General features: G+C 40.4%; 1 protein-coding gene across 1 annotated transcript in view; it reads right to left on the reverse strand.

Annotated features, from left to right (window-relative positions):
• myo1d (myosin 1D) overlaps positions 1–18,557 on the reverse strand; it is a 150,963-nt gene that overhangs the window by 96,753 nt on the left and 35,653 nt on the right. Inside the window, exons 4-11 of the mRNA XM_060939892.1 lie at positions 17,650–17,815; positions 11,986–12,039; positions 11,482–11,577; positions 8,514–8,630; positions 8,180–8,383; positions 3,965–4,110; positions 3,747–3,861; positions 3,458–3,628 (exon numbers count right to left, since the gene is read on the reverse strand). Of these exons, the coding sequence (XP_060795875.1) occupies positions 3,458–3,628; positions 3,747–3,861; positions 3,965–4,110; positions 8,180–8,383; positions 8,514–8,630; positions 11,482–11,577; positions 11,986–12,039; positions 17,650–17,815 (1,069 nt within the window). The remainder of the gene's footprint in view (positions 1–3,457; positions 3,629–3,746; positions 3,862–3,964; positions 4,111–8,179; positions 8,384–8,513; positions 8,631–11,481; positions 11,578–11,985; positions 12,040–17,649; positions 17,816–18,557) is intronic.

Raw genomic sequence — 18,557 nt, forward strand, 5'->3', positions numbered from 1 at the left:
CCAGCTTATTGTACGTTACTTATTTTTTAAAAATGTTTTTCCCCCCAACAGGTTTGTTTTCCAATTGAATTGTACAGGTTATAGGTCACATTAAAAGGTGGGAAAAGTTTTGAAATTATTTGTCGTGGTCTCATTTTTTTTTTACATCAGAAAAACCTATCATTTTAACGGGGTGTGTACACTTTTTATATCCACTGTATATGGAACATTCATTCAATCTATACATCCAGCACCTACACACATGCACGCTAACAGGAGAAATGAATCACTTCAGCTGCAGTAGGCACTTCTACAGTGGGCAGTAATCCTCTGCATTACAAATGAGCTGTCTTGGCCAGTTGCTAAACAGACACCTAGGGACATTTTTACCAGCATGTTCATGTTCAGACTCAGCTTGCAGATAGGCAACAGAACAAACATGGAAGAACTCGTGCAACCACGGCTGGCATCCGAGGCAATCCGAGACGGAAATAAAGACTCGTGTCGTCAGTGCCCTAGCTTTACCTTTTAGTACTAAGTAAATCTCCATCTCTACCTCTCTATAACATCTTTGCCAGGGCTATGAAACTGCAGTCTCACTAGCTCCCATTGGTTGGCAGTGACATCACCGAGAGCTCAATATAGAGCCAGATACAGGGGGTTCTTCCAGTGATCACTGATGCCCTCTTCTGTCCATTCAGGGTAACTGTCCAGTGGACAGGGTTCTGTCCATTCTGCTGCCTCACAGACAGAATCAAAGCAAGGCATGTTTAACCAGGGTTTAGACTTTAATAAACATCTCCAGCTGTTCAGGGGTGGGTTTCCCAAAAGCCTCTTAACACTAAGAGCGTCTTAACTAGGAGTGAGAGCCTTCATTGTGTTGCTCGCTCGACCATTTAACAATGATCTTTGTGCTGCAATGCTTTTAAGAAACTCAGGCTTGAAGGGAAACTCAACTCTTTTGTTCAAGGATTCAAGTGAGCAGGTTGTTTCTTAGAACTTATCAAGTACATAGTCTACAATACATAGTAAACGACGCTACAGTATAGCCAGAGCGTCAGCGACGCAATAGCTCACATGGCCGTACCATGAGAAACCAGACTCGTTTATAATTAGCCAAGTGACTTTAATAAACATCTCCAGCTGTTCAGGGGTGGGTTTCCCAAAAGCCTCTTAACACTAAGGCCAAGTTTACATTAGACCGTATCTGTCTCGTTTTCTTCACGGATGCACTGTCCGTTTACATTAAACCGCCTGGAAACGTCGGGAAACGGGAATCCGCCAGGGTCCACGTATTCAATCTAGATCGTGTCTGATCCGGTGCTGTGTAAACATTGAGATACGCGAATACGCTGTGCTGAGCTCTAGCTGGCGTCGTCATTGGACAACGTCACTGTGACATCCACCTTCCTGATTCGCTGGCGTTGGTCATGTGACGTGACTGCTGAAAAACGGCGCGGACTTCCGCCTTGTATCACCTTTCATTAAAGAGTATAAAAGTATGAAAATACTGCAAATACTGATGCAAATACTGCCCATTGTGTAGTTATGATTGTCTTTAGGCTTGCCATCCTTCCACTTGCAAGTGGTAAGTGATGTGCGCTGGGATCACACACACAGCGGCTCAGTCCCGAAAACACTGCTTGTGCACTTCACTCGCGCGCTGTGTGAGCTGCGCAGGGCCAGAGTGCGCACCCTCCAGAGGGCACTTGCTGTTCAGGGCGGAGTGATCTGGAGCGCAGGATGCCTGCGGAGCCGAGCGTATCCGTGTATTGGTGTTGCTGTGTACACGCAAATCGTGTATTGGTGTTGCTGTGTGCACACTAATCGTTTTAAAAACGTTAATCTGATGATCCGCTGATACGGTCTAATGTAAACATGGGCTAAGAGCGTCTTAACTAGGAGTGAGAGCCTTCATTGTGTTGCTCGCTCGACCATTTAACGATGATCTTTGTGCTGCAATGCTTTTAAGAAACTCAGGCTTGAAGGGAAACTCAACTCTTTTGTTCAGGGATTCAAGTGAGCAGGTTGTTTCTTAGAACTTATCAAGTACGTAGTCTACAATACATAGTAAACGACGCTACAGTATAGCCAGAGCGTCAGCGACGCAATAGCTCACATGGCCGTACCATGAGAAACCAGACTCGTTTACAATTAGCCAAGTTGTTCATGAGAACAATTAGAACAATTTGATCTTCAAAACAAAACAATCGGGATCAAAAACCACTGAAAACTCAGGGAGGAGTAGCAATTTTCCTCAAAAGTTCGTTAACCGGCCTAATTAGCAACTTGTTAATGAGAAATCACAAAACCAGGGAGTAACTTTTGTGCAGACTGATTAGATCTTCCAAACAAAAACAATCAATCAGAATCAAAATCCATTGAAAACTCAGGGAGGAGTAGCAATTTTTGTGAACTGTGGATGGACGCCGGACGCCGTGTGATGGCAATAGCTCATCGCCCTACGGCCAGTGAGCTAAAAACGATACTGTTAAACAAGCAACTATCCAACGCACTTTAATTTAATATGGATTCGATATAATTGATTCAGTTCAGCACGGATACAAATTGATTCATGTCCGATCCAGTGTGATTCAGTTCCATTCAATTTATATTTTACACAGTCTCATTTCCCAGTAACTTGACAAGCTGTACCGTTTGTCTTACTCACTTCAAGACAGATTTAGAAAGAAAGAAAGAAAGAAAGAAAGAAAGAAAGAAAGAAAGAAAGAAAGAAAGAAAGAAAGAAAGAAAGAAAGAAAGAAAGAAAGAAAGAAAGAAAGAAAGAAAGAAAGAAAGAAAACGACTGTTTGCAGCTTTTATAACGTAAGTGAACTTGTATCACAGGCAGCTTTTACATACACTACCGTTCAAAAGTTTGGGGTCACCCAGACAATTTTGTGTTTTCCATGAAAAGTCATACTTTTATTTACCACCATAAGTTGTAAAATGAATAGAAAATATAGTCAAGACATTTTTCTGGCCATTTTGAGCGTTTAATCGACCCCACAAATGTGATGCTCCAGAAACTCAATCTGCTCAAAGGAAGGTCAGTTTTATAGCTTCTCTAAAGAGCTCAACTGTTTTCAGCTGTGCTAACATGATTGTACAAGGGTTTTCTAATCATCCATTAGCCTTCTGAGGCAATGAGCAAACACATTGTACCATTAGAACACTGGAGTGATAGTTGCTGGAAATGGGCCTCTATACACCTATGGAGATATTGCACCAAAAATCAGACATTTGCAGCTAGAATAGTCATTTACCACATTAGCAATGTATAGAGTGGATTTCTGATTAGTTTAAAGTGATCTTCATTGAAAAGAACAGTGCTTTTCTTTCAAAAATAAGGACATTTCAAAGTGACCCCAAACTTTTGAACGGTAGTGTATAGCAGTGCTTTTATCAAGATTTCCTCGATTTAAAACTAAAACCCTGTTTGATGAATCTAGACACCAGTTAGTGTCCTGGGCCATACCTTACGGCTGGTGTAATGGGCGTGCTTTGCCAGTTTGCCGTTGAGCGCCTGTAGGAACATCTCATCAGTCACTTTCCCAACATTCATACATGCCTCGTCCAGCACGGCGAAGATCCCCTTGTGCTGCTGTTCCACTAGGTCCACAATGATCTGATTATTGAAGTAATCAATCTGCCCAAATAACACAGTGATACAAAAATACATGGGTTATACAAGTATATCATACAACCTGATCAATCTGATGTAACGCAAAAAAGTTCTGAGAGACAAAATCCTATCATGGTCCTACATGCTTCCATGGGATGCCCTCTCGCTGGTACTCCTCCTGCTCTTGCTTGAGCACCAGCTGAATGAAGAGCTGCTGAAGTTTCTCATTGCAGTAATTTATACAGAACTGCTCAAAACTGGAGATTATTTAAAAAAAAAAAAAGGGCAGCGAGATGTCAGAGACAGTGTTTATATCAGTGAGGTCAAAGTCTTTCTGCAGAGCTTGGATTTGACACACACCTGTTGTTCTGAAAGATCTCAAAGCCATAGATGTCCAGCACCCCAATCACCGTGTTCTTCCCATGGATTTTGATATCATAGTTCTTTACTTCAATGATGTCATTAATTCTTCCCACAATCCAGCAGAAGAGGCGCTCATAAATGGCCTAGGCAGAACACAACACAAAAGTCATGAGTGGATTGGCCAACACAGTCATTATTTTTAATATACTGTGCATTATATATACACGCACTTTATTAGGAACACTATGCGGAGGTGCAGTATTGTATCTTTTGCATTTAGTGACAAAATTCTGTATTATATTACTGCATCCGGCGGCACGGTGGTGTAGTGGTTAGCGCTGTCGCCTCACAGCAAGAAGGTCCGGGTTCGAGCCCCGGGGCCGGCGAGGGCCTTTCTGTGTGGAGTTTGCATGTTCTCCCCGTGTCCGCGTGGGTTTCCTCCGGGTGCTCCAGTTTCCCCCACAGTCCAAAGACATGCAGGTTAGGTTAACTGGTGACTCTAAATTGACCGTAGGTGTGAATGAGAGTGTGAATAGTTGTCTGTGTCTATGTGTCAGCCCTGTGATGACCTGGCGACTTGTCCAGGGTGTACCCCGCCTTTCACCCGTAGTCAGCTGGGATAGGCTCCAGCTTGCCTGCGACCCTGTAGAAGGATAAAGCGGCTAGAGATAATGAGATGAGATATTACTGCATCCATGTCCTTCACTACAATATCCAGCATGTACTGTGCAAATGCGTAATTGGGTATCCTCAGCACAAGCAGCTTCTCATTAGTTGGATAACAGCCCTTGTGGGATTATTTGTAGTATATTTAAACACACGCGCACACACACACACACCATAAGAAAAAGCAGCTAATTGTAGTGCAGGAGGTATGATTTAGTGGGGGAAGAAATAATGCACCAAAATGATTGGAAGCCCTCAATACGTGCTTCCAGTTCTGAAATTAATCATCAGGAGGAGGATTTATTTCTAAGCTTTCGGACCAGACAGTTTTGCTCTATAGATTACTGCTGGATGAGGCATGCAGGAGCATTTACAACATTTTTTGCCTTGATGAAATTGTTCGATTTTAGCAGAGTGTCCATTAAAACAAGTGTGTCACTAAACACACTTAGCTTAAGTAGCCATTCCCAGGTCATAATCAGATATCCAACTCATCCACTGGCAAGATGGTATTTACAACAGCATTTACTGCTTACGTTTTTATAAGGAAAAATAATCCGTAAACAGTATCTGGTGAAACATGACAGATTAGGACAGCAGACACTGGGCCAGCGGTACTTACACTGCATCCATCCATCCATTACCTGCAGCTGCTTATCCTGTTCTATAGGGTCGCAGGCAAGCTGGAGCCTATCCCAGCTGACTACGGGCGAGAGGTGGGGTACACCCTGGACAAGTCGCCAGGTCATCACAGGGCTGACACATAGACACAGACAACCATTCACACTCACGTTCACACCTACGGTCAATTTAGAGTCACCAGTTAACCTAACCTGCATGTCTTTGGACTGTGGGGGAAACCGGAGCACCCGGAGGAAACCCACGTGGACACGGGGAGAACATGCAAACTCCACACAGAAAGGCCCTCGCCGGCTGCTGGGCTCAAACCCAGGACCTTCTTGCTGTGAGGCGACAGCGCTAACCACTACACCACCGTGCCGCCCCACTGACACTGCAGTTTATTTTAAAACCATGACAAGACAGTGAGATGGTAAATAAACCAGTTCGCAGCATGTCAAAAGTGGAAATGTGGCGTTTCAAAGCATATTTATGGACCTAAATAGAAAGGGCATAGTACAAATGCAACAGGGTATGTAAGGTCTCATTTTACACGTCTCACAAAACCCTAGTGAATTTAAACCCTCAGAGGTATAGGTTTCTTTTTGTCCACTGTTAAAGGGGTCGGATCACCCTTCCCAGAATCCTCTCTGCCATGAAGCGAGTTGCCATTTTCAAATGCTAGCACTATTCCAAAAACAATGTGTCAACATTGATTTTATAGATGCCATGGATTTTATATTATATTATAACATGAAATTGAAGATATTTTGTCAAAAGTATCTATATTTTAAAATTCTTTCGGCAGAACCGTTCTGTTTTTGTACGGTTATTCCATTACAACATACCCGGACCAGCCTTGGCCGTCTCTCAGATGCCAGCGAAGGAAAGAAAAAGGTATATTTTGTTTAAATCATGAACACGTCCACATATGGCACACAGATGAAGAAAAAGTTCAAGATGGGTTTTGAATGGATCACTAATAGTGAATCTGCAGAGGTTTTGCTGCACAGAGAGATAACAGGTAGCGGTTTCAAAAACAATTTCAAAACACAAAGCAACGAAATTGGATTCTGGGAAGATTGAGCCAGCCCCTTTAATATAAACGTTTAACAGCCACTTAAAATGCCCACATTTCAGTCCGATATGTTGTGTTTTAGGTCATTTTTTTCAGGACAGGTACGTATATGACCGACACAAACCTGTTGCTGAATGACCAGACTTACACTTGAGCTTTGGACTGAATCTTATTTGAAAGCTGTATTCACAGTACAACTTGTATCCACCTTTAATACTGAAAACTAAACGATTAAAACTACAAAACTACTGACTACTGCTGGTTTATTATCCAAGCAAAATGATAATAAAAATCATTGTGAACTGAGGAATGGATATGCATGTGTGATTTGTTCTCTATTAAGCCAAAGATCTCTGTGGTGGCATGCAAAGTAAGTCTCTGTGCCAAATAATTTTGATTATAATTCGTGCTGTCAAGCGATTAAAATATTTAAATCGCGATTAATGTCGCGACTGTCATAGTTAACTCGCGATTAATCGCAATTTAATCGCACATTTTTGTCACATGAAAAACCATTGTAATTCTCTTAACAGCATAAAAACGTGAATGGGCTTGCTTTGTATTGCAAAGCATAACACGTCTTGACACAGCCACTGCAAAGTGAAACCTAAGCCGAACACCGGGGCTAGCAAAAGAACCATGAGTGAAGTGATCTACTGCTTGAGTTAGTCTACAACTCAGAGAGATAGGTTACACAGTGACGGTAGGCTTGACATGCTTGATTATAATATAAAGTACACTATTATATTAACTTTAAGTTGTTCGTTGATAAATATTGCATTGAATCTGATCTTTACTGTTTCAGCTCACTTTTGTACTTTTACACTTTCCACCTGTTGATGCGTCGCGCTGTCCAATCAGAGGCAGCCAAATTTGCATATTACAGGAAGGATTTCTGGGATAGCATTGAGTTTACAGTTCAGAGGGATCTGGCTTCTTTAGACGCTGTCTTCTTAAAACTGAATAAATATTTAAAAAGAGCCAAATGAGCCAGTCTTTTGAACGGCTCTTTTCAAAGAACGGATCACAAAGATGCGGATCCCATCAAAGAGCCATAAATCCCATCTCTACTAGCGCGCCCTCCCCGCGCTGGTTCTTTAGGGGGAGGAGGGCAGAGGACTCTGGCTGTGCGGGGCGTGGCATTACAGTCTAGCTCCTATCGGTTTTCTAAGCAAAGTCTCTGTTCCAAGTTCCTGGCAGTTTCAAAAGCTTATGAAAAACCTACATCATGTCACAGAGCGTTAATCTCGTGATAAAAAAATTATCGCAGTTAAAATTGAGTCAAGTTAACGCGTTAATAACATGACATTTTTGACAGCACTAATTATAATACATTATAAAACAAACAGACTCCAAATGAGGAAATGTATCACCAAAGTAAATAAGTCTTTGTTAACGATTAAAGACTTACCAATTCTAAAATGTGTGCTACAGTTCTCAAACTCAAGGTTATTTTAATGAAATAAAAAGTCATAGTGTCATGGATGGATGGATGGATGGATGGATGGATGGATGGATGGATGGATGGAGCTACCATTGTAGCACCTATAGTTTATGTACAGCTCCAGTAAATCATAGTTACACAATAAAACATGAGCGGAATCAAGCAGAACGTTATACAAATAAAACTGCATTTTATTTATTTATTTTTTCTGAAACATTGCATAAGCACAGTTGTGCCATATCTATGCCTCATTTGAGTATTTATAACATGTGGGCTACCAGATAAACTCGAAATTTCCCCTGGAGAGTCAATAAACTACATCTATCTATTTAACCATCCATCCATTCATCAGGTGTGGATTGCTCCTATGAGGAAGAAACGTGGCGTAAAGCAGATTCTGCTATACCTTAGCCAGAGCGTCCCGGCCGTAACTGGCCTCTTTGTCTGTGTGCTGCTTGTCAATGACATCACGGCCGGTTGACACAGTGCGGTAGAGCAGTGCCTTTTCCACATTCTCCTCTTTAGTTGATAGCAAATCCCCAAGCACGGCCACCAATTTCGAGTTCTCGATCAGAGTCACGTCGCCGTCACTGCCAAACTTTAAGTTGCCCTGAGACAAATTAAACACCGTGTACAGCAATAAGCAACAAGTTTATCAGTGTTAACTTATTTATACACATCTGGGTGTGAGAACAACAAAGGCAAATATTTCATCACAATTTTCAAACAAACATGGGTACCAGGTGCAGGATGGTAGCAAGGATCTTGTAGACAGTCTGGATCTCATCTGTGGTGAAACCAATCACCTTCATGGCATCTGCTACAGCTTTGAAATCCGCACTGTCATTGATGGAGGACTACAGACATGACAGAAAATGATGAAAGCAGGTATGACTGGGACAAAAATCCATATTATTATACGCCAAAATAATTACAATAGCTTACTAAACATTAAATGAGTAAAATCAAGTGTCATTAATATCAACCAAGGATCAATATTATAAAAGTTGTATAAGTGCAACATGTAAAAAGGACCAAACATTTCTCAGTAGTCTATACATGTTACAGTTCTTCGTTTTTCATTACAAAATGTACAAAAAGATATTCGAATTAGATGTTCAACAGTTTTGCCTTTAAAATATTACAAAAGAATGCGATATCGTATTTCTCCTTTGCTTGTTTTTAATCATTTCAGATTCATTTTGAGGCTAAAGTTAAAGAGCCAGTTCAACTGGCTCAGATGCATATCGTAGTGGCTTGTAGCAAGAAGAGTAGATTCAATATCATTGTTAGTACCTGATGTACTAATGTAGAACACTACATGCGTTTTAACAAGAGTACTCGGAGCACAATATCCCCTGCTGGTAACTGTGCCATAACTCTGGTGAAATGCGACCGAATTGAACGAAATTGCAATACGTGTATTCCCGACATACAACAAAGAATCCTGCCAAGTTTCATGAAATTCCTCCAAAAATTGTGAAAGGAGTTGATTTCAGAAGGTGAGTACCCTTCCCGGGATGGACGGACATCGCCATGACATAATCCCCCTTCGGGCCTTTTGGCCAGCGGGGGATAAAAACTTTTTGCCAAATTACATGAAATTCCTCCAAAAACTGTGAGCGGAGTTGATTTCAGACAGCAAGCATACCTTGATGAAATTGCCAAAGTACAAGTTCGTTAATAATCAAGGGCATAACTCTGGTAAAAGTTGCCCAAATTAAACGAAATTTCAATATGCGTATAACTGTCATATAACAAAGCCTTTTGCCAAGTTTGCTGAAATTCCTCCACAAATTGAGAGAGGAGTTGATTTCAGAAGAACGTACATCCTCATGAAATTGTCAAAATACAAGTTATTTAATCAAGGGTCAAAACTCTGGTAAAATGTTCACAAACGAAATTAACTTGCAATATGCGTATTACCGTCATAGAACAAGGTCTTTTGCCAAGCTTCAAGAAATTTGTTCAAAAATTGAGAAAGGAGTTGATGTCAGAAGGCAAGTGCACCTTCATGAAATTGTGAAAATACAAGGTTGTTAATCAAGGGCCACAACTCTGGTAAAATGCGAACGAATTGAACAAAATAAGGTGTGTACCACCAACATATAACAATGCCTTTTGCCAAATTTCGTGAAATTCCTCCTCAAATTGTGAAAGGAGTTGATTTCAGAAGGAAAACACACTTTCATTAAATTGTCAACTTATAAAATTTTGTTAATCAAGGGCTGTAACTCTGATAAAATGTGACCGAACTGAACGAAATTACAATATGCATATTACTGACATATAACAAAGAATCCGGCCAACTTTCATGAAATTTCTCCAAAAATTGAGAGAGGAGTTGATTTCAGAAGGTGAGCACCCTTCCCAGGACGGACGGACGGACAGACGGACGGAAATCACCACAACATAATCCCCCTTCGGGCCTTTCGGCCAGCGGGGGATAAAAACAGAAGCAGGGTAAAAGAGGATGTCATGGCAGCTTAAATAAATCAGCAGGGTTTTCCAATTGATGCAATTTAAGAATATTTGATTTCTAAGGTTTGTGTGCCGTAACACACAGAAGCAATGAAAAATTACTCATCTTTTCAAAAAAAAAAATTTAATGGAAGAAAATGGATTACTCTGCTGTTTTATTGTGTGCCAAGAAAAACAAACATAAAAAGAAAGATTTCTTGTTTCCGTCTTTTCATTTTGAAATTAAAAAAAAAATGTAACATACAATCCCTCACTCTTGTAACTGAACGTGATTCCTGTTAGTTTCGTTGTAGTTACTGAATAATTAATAGTAGTTACTGAATAAACTTTTAGGGGATATCTGAATAAACGTGGAAATTTTCGGCAGTGCGTGGAGGGTGATTTTAACATTCTAACCGTTTTTATTTATACTTACAGAATATTTGACTTTTCTCCAAATAGCAAACAGTATTCATCCTGTCTTAGGGCCCGGTCCCACAACACCGATAACTACAACTATACTTATGCCTGAATCTAGTTCCAGTCTGGAGCAGTCACACCACAACTATAATCCTGACTATAACATCGGTTGGTCCTGCCACTTATCGGTATTGCGGGACAGGGCCTCTACAGCCACGCTTTTGTTCTCAGGAATTAGTTTAATGTGTTAAATTCACATTAAATTCATAGAGCCACAATTAAAGACAGAGAACCGCTGATGCAGTAACCAATTCCTCCCCGTTCTGACCCTCTGGTGGCTAATGTTTCCTGCAGCCTGGGGCTTATTTTCAACAGGAGGTAACCCTGGAAACCATAACCCTTTTGGAAACGGAGGGACCCAAAAGTGTTTCTATTTAAAAAAAAAAAAGTAGAGCCTGGACCACAATGTTTAAACCACCTCGATGTGTGCCATGGCTCTGTTAACCACACATCCCAGTATGTTCCATGATGTCAGATTGTTTGTTGCCATAAATTTGTTTTTGTTCTCTTCCATTAAACGCTCATGTGGAGACAACGGAGCTGCTCTCTGTTATTCTACTCACACACTCATTTGGGGAGTCATGAAAGGCTTACCCATCGTGTAATAAAATATTACACATATGAACATTTTGACCAGTGAACAAATCCATACCACTGATCATGTGAATTTATATATATATATTTGTCCTAGCTTTTTCAAGATGCACCACAATTACTTTAATCAATCTGGGAAATATGCATTTGATTCAGCAAAACTCAATTCAATACCTTGGTATGTCCTCCAACTTTAATATAATTATAAGCGATAGGGTCTTTCTGGATATGCAGGGATCGCAGCAGAGACTCTGGGGCGCCTTTCACAAGCTGGGACAAACAAAGAGCACAGAGGTTAAACACCAAGATTCCAAAATATTCTTCTGTACGTACTCATTTCATCCATTTCCTGGAACCTTTCACAACTTGGTCGACTATCAAAAGTGGAAATCCAAACAAACCTTAACACATTATCTAGTAATGCAAGTCCAGGGTGCTGTCTAATAACCAAGTATTGTATAGAAGCCTTGTGCAATCTTGTAAACACTTCAAAAACAGTAATTTCCCTACAGTAGCAGAACACTGGGTAATGGTTTATTTTCAGTAGATGGCTATGACTTGGGAATTATAAATATAGGTTTGGTAGCATCTGGCTCATGTGAGTCATCCCATCCCAGACTACAAAGACAAAAACAACCCTATTAAAATTTTTTTTTTTTTGCACAGCTCCCGACTCACCTGGTAGAAAGAGTGAAAACTTCTCTCTCCTTCTTGCTGGAAGATCACTCTAGACTGAAGAAACAGATGTTTTAAACGGCATGAAATATAGTTCAAATGTAGATTATCCAACAAGATAAGTTTAAAGTAATTAACTGTAATAAAAGTTGGTTATTATAAATAATCACCATATACCATTAGGACAAAAAAAACAAACAAACAGTGATTTATGTTTTTAAGGTTTCTTATGTTTTGAGGTCACATTTAAGTAGTTCATGAATGAGTTTCATGATCAGGTGTCCCAGACAGTTCAGTTGATCGTGAAGGTGGGTGTAAATGATATGGCAAACACTATGTATGCTTGTAGATATCTTCATAGATCATATGAAATTGTGACATGAAATTTCATATCAATATTTCATATGATCTATGAAGATATCTACAAGCATACATGTGTGTTTGCCATATCATCCACACCTGCCTTCAACCTCAACTCTCAGTTTGCAACTCTCAGGACAAAGGTTTTGCCACTTTCTGGTCTCTCAGTAACATGACAAGTGGTGTTTCTGTTTTAACCTCAAACGATACTAACTTTCAAGAGTAAACACTTGACTGGATCATTTGTCTTAAGGAAATGACCTATAAAAATTTTTGGTTCTGCTGCAAATTTATCAACTTGCTATATCCTTGTTGATTTAAAATTATAAAATGTCCGTCACAATGTTAGCTTAGCCATTTTCAAACCTCTCCTTAAGGCACAAAGATAATTGTAATCACCACCCAGTACACCAATTAATTTGCCAAATTCTACTGCAAGCACATTTGGTTTGATTACTCAATGACTAAATAAAATCAGATAGGCTGGTGCCATTCAACAAAGCCATGGAAAAGCTTGGGCGCCTTTTGGGAAAATTTTGGGAAACAAATTTTTGTTCTTTCAGCCTCATCACTTTTTTTTTTTTTGGAAAATGCTAAATGTTACTTCCATTGCATTACTTCTAATGTTATGTAGAATTCTATAAATGAACACATGGTTGAAGCAATTTACAACCCCGATTCCAAAAAAGTTGGGACAAAGTACAAATTGTAAATAAAAACAGAATGCAATGATGTGGAAGTTTCAAAATTCCATATTTTATTCAGAATAGAACATAGATGACATATCAAATGTTTAAACTGAGAAAATGTATCATTTAAAGAGAAAAATTAGGTGATTTTAAATTTCATGACAACAACACATCTCAAAAAAGTTGGGACAAGGCCATGTTTACCACTGTGAGACATCCCCTTTTCTCTTTACAACAGTCTGTAAACGTCTGGGGACTGAGGAGACAAGTTGCTCAAGTTTAGGGATAGGAATGTTAACCCATTCTTGTCTAATGTAGGATTCTAGTTGCTCAACTGTCTTAGGTCTTTTTTGTCGTATCTTCCGTTTTATGATGCGCCAAATGTTTTCTATGGGTGAAAGATCTGGACTGCAGGCTGGCCAGTTCAGTACCCGGACCCTTCTTCTACACAGCCATGATGCTGTAACTGATGCAGTATGTGGTTTGGCATTGTCATGTTGGAAAATGCAAGGTCTTCCCTGAAAGAGACGTCGTCTGGATGGGAGCATATGTTGCTCTAGAACCTGGATATACCTTTCAGCATTGATGGTGTCTTTCCAGATGTGTAAGCTGCCCATGCTACACGCACTAATGCAACCCCGTACCATCAGAGATGCAGGCTTCTGAACTGAGCGCTGATAACAACTTCGGTTGTCCTTCTCCTCTTTAGTCCGAATGACACAGCGTCCCTGATTTCCATAAAGAACTTCAAATTTTGATTCGTCTGACCACAGAACAGTTTTCCACTTTGCCACAGTCCATTTTAAATGAGCCTTGGCCCAGAGAAGACGTCTGCGCTTCTGGATCAGGTTTAGATACGGCTTCTTCTTTGAACTATAGAGTTTTAGCTGGCAACGGCGGATGGCACGGTGAATTGTGTTCACAGATAATGTTCTCTGGAAATATTCCTGAGCTCATTTTGTGATTTCCAATACAGAAGCATGCCTGTACCGGTATGTGATGCAGTGCCGTCGAAGGGCCCGAAGATCACGGGCACCCAGTATGGTTTTCCGGCCTTGACCCTTACGCACAGAGATTCTTCCAGACTCTCTGAATCATTTGATGATATTATGCACTGTAGATGATGATATGTTCAAACTCTTTGCAATTTTACACTGTCGAACTCCTTTTTGATATTGCTCCACTATTTGTCGGCGCAGAATTAGGGGGATTGGTGATCCTCTTCCCATCTTTACTTCTGAGAGCCGCTGCCACTCCAAGATGCTCTTTTTATACCCAGTCATGTTAATGACCTATTGCCAATTGACCTAATGAGTTGCAATTTGGTCCTCCAGCTGTTCCTTTTTTGTACCTTTAACTTTTCCAGCCTCTTATTGCCCCTGTCCCAACTTTTTTGAGATGTGTTGCTGTCATGAAATTTCAAATGAGCCAATATTTGGCATGAAATTTCAAAATGTCTCACTTTCGACATTTGATATGTTGTCTATGTTCTATTGTGAATACAATATCAGTTTTTGAGATTTGTAGGTTATTGCATTCCATTTTTATTTACAATTTGTACTTTGTTCCAACTTTTTTGGAATCGGGGTTTGTATCTAGGCAGTAGGTATTTGTGATAGGAATTTTTTTTTGAACAAGGTCTTTTTATTTGAAGTTTTCACTGTATGCAAAATACAAAATACAAACAAAATACAAACAGAAACTAATCCCCGGTCACCACCCCCCACCCAGCCACCCACCAGACCTGTACTGCTAAATTAAAGATAGTCATCTCATGTACTTGTTGATAGGGTGAGTCAAGTAAGCAAACATAGCAGAGATAGAAAAAACATATGTGACAATAAAAGTAAGGGGTTCATATGTATTACAGGGTTACATTTTCTGCTTCCATTTGATCCACAAAAGCCAAGAAAGGCTGCTAGGTTGCGTAGAATTTCAAAACAGATCCTTGGAGAGAGTATCTTATTTTTTTTAGCTTCAGATGTTGCATAGTCTTTCTGATCCAGTGGGAATACACTGATTAAGCAATTTATATTGCTCTACTCTATTTTACACAGAACTTCACAGGAAATTAAAGAAAACAAAAACATACTTGCAGTATAATAATAGAACATAAAAACACACGCATACACTCTTTGACCACTTAGAGTATATAGGAACATTTATATCCCTCATCAAAAAATTCCCATTCAGGGACTGGCCAAGAATGGCTCACGCAACATGAAATAGTTCCACCACTGATTAAGCAATTTATATTGTGACGTCAAAAAAAAAATAAAAATAAATAAATAAAAAGGATATGGTGTGAGTCAGTTATGGTATATCCTGGATATACTGTGAACCGACGTCACAATTTCAAGCTTAACAGCTGACTCAAGTCACAGCTGTCGCTCTGCAAGCGTGTGTGTGTGTGTGTGTGTGTGTGTGTGTGTGTGTAGATCTATGTATCATCATTATGCCTAGCAATTTGATTTCTTTTCAGATTTATTTCTAATTCTTTATAGTGAATACTTAGTTAGGAATTTTTTGATGAGGGATATTTAACATTTATTCCATAAAATCAAGTCATCCATGAGCTAATAGCTGATGAGACACGTGGCACTGAGTTGGCTATAAGCCATGTACGGAGAGACTGAGTGGAATAACTGTTTTATTCTATCGACATTCACTGGATTTTGAGAGACAGAGCATTTTTATTGTTTTTTTTTTTTTGCAAAGTTGATAAATAAAACTTCATACAAAACATTTGACCAAATCCATTTCTTGTTTTTTTTTTTTTAAGATTTTTTTTGGGCCTTTTTCACCTTTATTATTGGATAGGACAGTGTAGAGACAGGAAATGAGCGGGAGAGAGAGACGGGGAGGGATCGGGAAATGACCTCGGGCCGGAATCGAACCCAGGTCCCCGGATTTATGGTATGGCGCCTTATCCACCTGAGCCACGACGACCCAAAACGAAATCTTTTGAGAACGGGTTCCAGAGTGAAAAAATCTGGCAACGGAGCCGTTGCGAAGTCGTCTGGATGAGTAGAATGGATTTGTTTATGATGACGTCACAACCACATGTGCTTCACGCCAGGTAGAAGTGTAACGAACTCGATGCGAGTTGTCAACAAATCCTATAACTTGGTTCATGAAACGCGCTGACAAAATATTTTCACTGTGAATATTTATTGTGTAATGGTGCAAAGTGAGAGAGAGAGAGAGAGAGAGAGAGAGAGAGAGAGAGAGAGAATAGCCCTTAGGGCAGAGTCAATCCCGCCAGCAAAAATAGGGAAAAAAAAGGAGCGATCTCACCTCTTCAGATGTTGGTTTAAGTCCGACAATACATTCCTCAAAAAGGGCGTAGAAGAACAAAGTAATCCATCAACGTGTAGCATTCAATTTATTCCGGACCATTAAAGAATTCTGGAGGATATCAGAATGTTGGCGTACCGGCTTCCATCTACCCCCGTTCATTCCTCTTTCCGCGTCTCCATTCAAAAAACGAGCACGTGATTTAAAGGGACTATATCCATAGGATAGGTAGTGAGAAAGTATGTGCGTGTGACAGTGACAGGGATAGTCACTGTGCGCATGCGCAGTTATGCACATGCGTCTACTTCTATTGTTCTGGTGTCTCCGATGGGACCGTCTTACAGCGCACGTAGAGGTGTGGCATGTGTATTGCATCGTTTTCAGCAAGCGTTGCGTTGCCATATGAACCTGATATTTTACTGATCCGTTGCCCATGTGGACGCGATATTTTTAAAAAAAATAAATAAATCTCGTTGCCGTTGTCGTGTGGATGTAGCCCAAGAGCTTCAGTTAATGTTTGCAATAAACATCAGAATGGAGAACTATGTGATCTCAGTGACTAACTGTGGCATGGTTGTTTAAGCCAGACGGGCTGGTTTGAGTATTTCACAAACTGCTGATTTGGGATTTTCATGCAAAACAGCCTCTAGAGTTTACACAGAATGGGGTGCCCCCCCCAAAAAAAAAAAAAAAACCACTACCTTCCCCACCCCCGCAGTTCTGGGGGTAGAAACACCTTGCTGAGAGAGAAGGAAGTCAATGAATGGCCGGATAGGTTCGTGCTAACGGGAAGGCTACTGTAGCTGAAATAACCACTCTTTACAACTGTGCCAAGCTGAAAAGCATCACACATTGAGACATGAGGGTTAGAACAGCACATCAGGTTCCACTCCTGTCAGCCAAGAGCAGGAATCTGAGGCTACGCTGGGCACAGGCTTCCTGGTACTGGACAGTTGAAGACTGAAAAAACATCACCTAGTCTTTTTCCAATCTTCATCTGTCCATTTACAGTAAGCCTGTGCCCACTGTCGCCTCAGATTCCCGTTCCTGCCTGACAGGAGCGGAACCCAATGTGGTCCACTCCTGTCTTTCCCCATTCTGCTGTTTGATGTGAACATTAACTGAAGCTCTTGACCTGTATAAAATCTGTACGATTTTATGCCCTGCTGCCACATGATTGGATGATTAGTTGTGTCCTTATAAATAAAGAGCAGCGAGTATATGACTGCATATTACAGTTAATCAAATGCTGATTAAACTGTAAGAGCATTCTAAGCCATTTCTTTGATTTTTCTACTTCAACACTTGCAACTTCTCCTACCTTTTCTAGCAGGTAGTTACTGATATGGCCACCAATTGGGTCTCCTTTAAAGTCGAAGTTGATATCCATGTATTTTCCGAAGCGGCTAGAATTATCGTTGCGGTTGGTCTTGGCATTTCCAAAAGCCTCCAGGACACAGTTGGATTTCAGCAGCATGTTTTTCACTCTGCAAAAACACACACTGGTAACATTACTGAAGCTTTTATTGGTCCCTCGTGGATCAGTTAACCGCTCAGTGGGCTACGGTTATTTCAGTATGGGCTACAGGATCTGACTGTTGGCTACTGAAATACATCCTCGTCTTAGCCACTATGGGCAGGTACACGTGCCCATGACCATACGTGCCTGAAATATCACCATCATGGTCAAGTGCTGTTCTGAATCATGATACACTGTGGAAATGAGTACAGCAAGTGCTGTTCAGAGTGGTAAGTGTGCTATGCTGCTGCTTTATAGGTCAAACCACAGTCTGCACATCACTGCCATGACCTGTACAAAATCCACCCTTGAACACCAACAGGAAACATCCACCCGGAAATTTTCACTAAGCCCTGGGTGAATCCTGGCTCAGCAGATTTTAATATTAGTCTAAGAGCAATGTTCATGTTCTCGTCTAAACTCTGGCCTGGGCTTGTTTTTTTTTTTTTTTAAACCAAAACTCTGACCTTTGGTTAGCACTTTAATATCACCAGAGTGGGCCATAAACATAAACTTGATTAGAGATTGCTTCATAGACACCTTTATTTGCAGTTAAAGTCACAGACAATAATGGCAGAGCTGTCAGAATATTCATGTGCCCAATCCACCATTCCTGTACTGTACAGAAACTCAGAATTAAAATTATACAGTTGAGTAAAACTAGTGCTTAGTGCAGCATTTTGCCACTCTTTTTCAGCCCAGGCCTATTT

Source organism: Neoarius graeffei, chromosome 14 (assembly GCF_027579695.1).
Source record: "Neoarius graeffei isolate fNeoGra1 chromosome 14, fNeoGra1.pri, whole genome shotgun sequence".
NCBI classification, from domain to species: Eukaryota; Metazoa; Chordata; class Actinopteri; order Siluriformes; family Ariidae; genus Neoarius; species Neoarius graeffei.